This window comes from Fukomys damarensis, unplaced genomic scaffold, assembly GCF_012274545.1.
Source record: "Fukomys damarensis isolate Sample0158 unplaced genomic scaffold, DMR_v1.0_HiC HiC_scaffold_19, whole genome shotgun sequence".
Lineage (NCBI taxonomy): Eukaryota > Metazoa > Chordata > Mammalia > Rodentia > Bathyergidae > Fukomys > Fukomys damarensis.
This window is the reverse complement of record NW_022900931.1, coordinates 48,148,933-48,154,379: the sequence shown is the minus strand read 5'-3', so window position 1 is coordinate 48,154,379 and position 5,447 is coordinate 48,148,933. Positions and strand designations below refer to the sequence as shown.

General features: G+C 53.3%; 1 protein-coding gene across 1 annotated transcript; it reads right to left on the bottom strand.

The window, feature by feature from the left end:
• Positions 1-1,367: 1,367 nt before the first annotated feature.
• Tagln2 (transgelin 2) lies at positions 1,368-3,536 on the bottom strand. Its single transcript, XM_010616687.1, has 4 exons — positions 3,329-3,536; positions 2,719-2,893; positions 2,317-2,419; positions 1,368-2,009 (listed from the first exon to the last, which is right to left on the bottom strand). Exons 1-4 carry the CDS (start codon positions 3,506-3,508, stop codon positions 1,868-1,870), a joined length of 600 nt encoding a protein of 199 aa, XP_010614989.1. The 5' UTR covers positions 3,509-3,536; the 3' UTR covers positions 1,368-1,867.
• Positions 3,537-5,447: the final 1,911 nt, after the last annotated feature.

Here is a 5,447-nt window from a genome sequence, read left to right as displayed (position 1 = left end):
CTCTCTCTCTCTCTCTCTCTCTCTCTCTCTCTGGCATTCCACAAAGCCTTCCAAGAGTGGGAGATAAAGGGGTGGAGTGACAGTTAATCCCCTGGGAACTTGCACACAGACTGCAGCCTATCTTATCTGTGCCACAGCCCCTGGGAGTGCAGCAAGCAAACAAATACAACCTCTCCCAGTGCGGTATCAGGACAAGGCTGGGAGCCAGCGTGCTGATGGCTCTACAACTGTGGCATGGGGCCTGGCACCAAATATTTGCTTCTAGGAAGAGGCAGTGGAGCAGAGGAATCTTTCCAGGAGGAAAATGAAAGCTCTGGTTACAAACCTCTGAGTAATCTTCACCCTCGGGGTGCAAGTTGTGGCTTTCTCCCCCTAAGGAGACTGGATACCCCAAGCAGAAAGGGACAGAGACCTTGGAGGCCAGGCCCCTGCAGCTGGCCGATGGGGGTGGGGCCAAACGACAGGAAGTGACACAAGAGTCCTTGAAGTTCTCCCTGGGACTACTGGGCTGATCCAAAAGGCCTGAGGTGAGGGTAATTCCTAAGAGATGAGACATTCATGCTTGGATCATGCTGGGGGCTGGAGTCAACCTGACCCAAAGGTGCTTATCTTGGTCCAAGGCCATCTGTTGGGAAGGGAAGCTCCTTGCCACCAGGTTTTCCCATCATGCAGCTCACAGGCACTCGGGATCAACCAACAGGGTTTCATCCGGATGGTCCCTCCAGCTACCACCACCAACTCACTGCTGCTCCCCAGTTTCCCAGTTCCCCCTCATCACTGCAACCCCACTCTCAGCCCCCAAGCTGCGGGACCTATGCAACACAAGTCATCTTCATGCCCTTCTGCTGCCTAAGGAGGCCTCGTACCTGGAGACTACAGTCCAGCACTAGCCCTCCAGCACTGGGCCCAGCACAGAGCACCCCAGACAGGACTGCCCAACCCATTGGGCAGGGAGGGCTCACCTCCCTGCAGACACTGCCAACGTTCTGCATCTCGCTCCCATCCCAAGGACACTGTGAGGCCTTATCCCTTCTCAACCCCCGCCTGCCCTCTCCTGGTTTACCAGGTCCAAAAGGGGATGAGGAAGAAATCAAAGATAGGGATCAGCACTGCAAACTTCTGCCTCTGCTCTCTTCTCTACTTCACCTGTCCTTTGTCCAGGATTCCTCCCTTCCCCACACTGGGCACAGTGGCCCTTGACACAGCCAGAGTCCATCCAAAAAAGACCATGATTATTTATTTAAATCAGCAACTCATATTCCTCAAGCCCCAGATCGTGGTGGGCAGCCCTCCTCCTTCTGTCCCTTCAACCCCGTCCTGAGCCACAGCAAGGGGGATGGAAAATGAGAAACCAACAGGGTCTCTTGCCAGGGAAGGCTGCCCCAGATGTGTGGTGAATACAGCACAGCTGTGGCTGGAGTGGCAGTCGCCACAGGCCCCTCCCTATAAATTAAGTCCCTGCAGCCGCAGCTGCAGGACAGGCATACTTGTGGAAGGAAGATCAGTCCAACATCAGGCCAGAAGGCAGCATTTCTAACTCTAGGCCGAGGACCACTGAGAGCACAGAGCTCAGGGTCAGGAGAGGCCAAAGAGGACAGGCAGGGTAGGGAGTGGAAGGCCAAGACCTCCCAAATTTTGGTCCGAGGGGAAAAGTTGGTCCAGTTTTGATGGGTGTGGGGGAGGAATGTATTAGTAAGCACAGGGGGAGAGGCTCCATCAGGCACCCCCACAGGTGACAGGAGAGCTTGGGTCCCCACCCTGGCAGAGAGGAGCTTGAGAGCTCTGGGGGCTCTCAGGGAATGTCACTGCTAACACATATATAATATATATTAACCATTCATTGGGAGGGCGGGCAGGGCGGGCAGAATCAGAGGATCTGGCGTGGCATCCCATAGCCAGTCATGCCTGCCTGAGATGCCCCGCGGTTGGTTCCCATCTGTAACCCGATCACATTCTTGCCCTCTTGAAGCTGGTTGTCTGAGAAGTTCCGAGGGTTCTCCTTGGATTTCCTGGATGGGAAGGGAGCACTGGTTAGGAGGAGGTCAGAAGCCGCCCCAGTAAACCTCTTCCTTGGACAGAACACAGGCTCTACAATGGACTAAGGGCTGGCAGCAGCTCTGCCCTCAGCACCACACCTCATCTCTCCAAAGGGACAGTCACTAGCCACCCCAAGGGGATGTGAGGATTAAGTAAGATGAGTAACAAGAAAGTGCTTTGTAAGGAAACAGTTGCTACACAGACATCACTTACTTCCCAGGGATGGGACTGGGCAGGACTCCTGCCCCAGGGCCAGATGGCTGCCCCAGAAGTACTTACTTAGGAAACCAGTTGGGATCCCCAGAGAAGAGCCCATCGTCCCGGGCCACAGCCAGCCCACCCAGATTCATCAGTGTCCGCTGTACACAGGCCATGTTCTTTCCTGTTAGAAAAGGGCTATGTTGTCCTCAGCAGGTCTGAGATCCTGGGTGCCAGGGTGCCACCTCTAACACTCAGTCAGCAGCCTGGCATCCAAGCATTTTATTCTGTTCCATCCCAATTTGCAACATGGCCAACTCCTCCATGCAACACACACACACACACACACACACACACACACACACACACCCTTCTTTGCCTTCAGGAAGCCCAAAACCTATCCCTTCCCCCTGGTCAAGATGGCCCAGCCCATCTCTGGTCTCCTGGCTGACAGTCCCCCACCAGGCCCTGACCCTGGCTCACCTTCCCAGAGATCCACAGTTTGAAAGATGTCAGTGGTGTTGATGCCATAGCGCTCAGCTGCCTGAAGGAACTGAGAGATCTGCTCCATCTGCTTGAAGGCCATGGTGGAGGCCTGGATCTTCTTCACTGGGGCCTGCCCCTCGGGGTACAGCCCATTGATGAGCTCACACAGCACCTGGGTGAGGACAGCAATGGAGCAAGGTGAGGACGTGGCTACTGCAGATCGGCATTAGGACCCTCAGCGCCAGGCAGAGGGACTTGAAGAGGTTCTTTCTTCTGGGTGAGCCTCAAGAACCCTCTGGCTCAGCACCCTGACCAGTGTCCAGTCTTCCCTCGCTATTCCAGTATCCCTGTTTAGAAGTATTATTCTTTGTTATACCTGGGACCTTCCCTGGGTGTCTGTCACCCTGGTTCAGGGGACACATTCACCCTCACCTTCCCTCAAAGGAGAGAAGTATGAGGCCTCTCCCATCCTTGATAAAAGATACTCGGGCCGAGGCAGAGGCTGGGCCCACATGCTCTCCCCTTCTTCAGGCTGAACAATTCCTGGTTCCCTGGTCCGCACACTGCCCTTCCTGCCCTTCCAGTGCAGAGGGGGCCCAGCTCTCACCGTGCCATCCTTGAGCCAGTTCTGGAAGTTCTCACGCCCAGGCTGGGGCCGGCCCACATCCTTGCGGCACTGGGTGGTGATCCACTGGATCAGGATCTGCTCCAGGTCGGCGTCATACTGTTTCTCAATCTTCTGTTGTACCTCCCGGCTCAGGCCATATGCAGGTCCCCTGTTGGCCATTCTGAACGCCTGTGGTGGCTATGGGGAGCTGTGCAAAGGACAGAAGCAGGCCTGTGGTCAACACTCTGCAGCCCATGTGGTATGAAGCCTGTGGAGACACACCACATCCTCCAGCGTGGGGCCCAGGGGTGGGAAGCAGAAATGTCACAAGATGAAGGAGTTTTCACCTGACCCTCAGGCCTGGACTAACTCAGCACTGCCCAGGTCTCTGGGTTCTCCCACCCTGTGATGAGTAGTCTGCCTTTTATCTTGAGGGTCTCCACTAAGTTACATTTCAACAAATGGCTGTACTACTAGAGCGAAGCATAAAACCCACTGAAATGGAACATGAGATAAGTGATTGACTGGGGTTCTGCTCTTTATGTGGGATGATCAGCTTTGAAAAAAGCAAACTGGTCATTCTGGCCCCAACAGTGCTCCTTACAGCCCTGGAAAGAGAATGCATGATTCAGGGAGTGAAGGAAAAATTCTGAGCCACTTGCAAAACCTATGCCAGGTCTTGAAGACTGAATGGATCTATGCTTGATCAACCATTGGGTTTTAACTAAGCACCTATTATTTGTGCTAACGATTGCAGAAGAGACGGAGGTTCTAGTTCCCTAAGGTGCCCATAGCGCTCTTGGTGAAACAAAGTGAGTACACAAGATGGAAGGACTGCACACATGAAATCTTACACCCATTGTTCAGGTCACATGTATAGGGATTAACAAAAGAGGAAGGGCAGAAGAAATCTGGGCAGGCTTGCTGGCAGAGGCAGTCCTGGGTGGGCCCTTACCAGACTTCTTTAGCAGGCAAAAGGAATTTCTCATGAGAAACCAGGCAATCAAAACAAATTCCCCTTTCCCTTTTAGAGGTGTGGCAGGCAAAATAATACCCCCACCCCAAAGGTGTCCATGTTCTAATTCTCAGAACCTGTGAGTATAACTTCCCTTACAGGCCAAAAGTGACTTTGCAAGTGGGATTAAAATTAGGGGTCTTGAGCAGGGATGATGATCCTGGATTTTCCAGGTGAGCCCAATGTAATCACAAGGGTCCTTACCAAGTAAAGGGGAGGCAGGCGGGTTAAGAATGGGAGAAGTGACAAAAAAGTAAACAGCCACAAATGAAGAGTCAAGGGGGTGTCTTGAACCAAGCAATACAGGTAGCCTCTAGAAGCCAGAAAAGGCAAGAAAACATATTCTATGCAACTCAGCTGCAAAAGGAACCTGCAGACACCTGGACTTTAGCCAGTGAGACCCTACTGTGGTCTCTAGACCTCTACGACACTATGTGGGTGTTGCTAAGTCTAGAATTTATTACAGTAGTATAGGAAACTAATTCCAGAGCCTTGGGTGTATTTTCCAGGAAATCTGGAAGAGAGAAAAGGAGGGGAAGTACACAGGAGAGTTTCTGTAACTCCGAGGTTTGAAGACCTTGGTTAGCAAGAACTGGGTGGTTTCTGACTGTGGCCTGAGCAGCAGCGCCTCACCATGGCGATGAGCCCCACCCACCACCTTACCAGAAGCTCCCATACTTGCTGAGCAAGTCCTAGGGTGCTGCTGATGCCAAAGGGGCCAGGAACAGAGAAGGGACACAGTCCCCCATTTCCTGTCCTCACCCCCACCACGGGATCTTCTCTCCGCTCAGAAATAAAGGTTGGCTGTCTAGTTGTTCACCAAAGTGGATCCCCAGGACAGGCATCTGCATTCAAGGGAGGGAAGGGAGCCACCCCTTCAACCCACACCTGGCTCCAGGCCAGATCAGACTTAAGGGATGAAGTCATTCTGGCTCCCGCTAGCAAGCACCCAGATTAAACATACCTGCCACCCCCTCAGTGGGCTGGTGCTCAGCCCAAATAGTCAGGCCCCTTGCCCCTCTCAGCCCCAGCTGTTGTGCCTCTGGTTAGTCCCCTCCTCCCTTGCTCCAACACAGCTCCTCCTCTCTAATGTAGCTTATCGAG

What these genes read in the sequence shown, in the direction of transcription:
- Tagln2 (XM_010616687.1), bottom strand. Translation starts at nt 3,508, where the DNA reads ATGGCCAACAGGGGACCTGCATATGGCCTGAGCCGGGAGGTACAACAG. An exon ending in AACTGTGGATCTCTGGGAAG is followed by an intron (nt 2,420 to 2,718) that starts GTGAGCCAGGGT and finishes CTTTTCTAACAG; the next exon opens with GAAAGAACATGGCCTGTGTA. An exon ending in GATCCCAACTGGTTTCCTAA is followed by an intron (nt 2,010 to 2,316) that starts GTAAGTACTTCT and finishes CTTCCCATCCAG; the next exon opens with GAAATCCAAGGAGAACCCTC.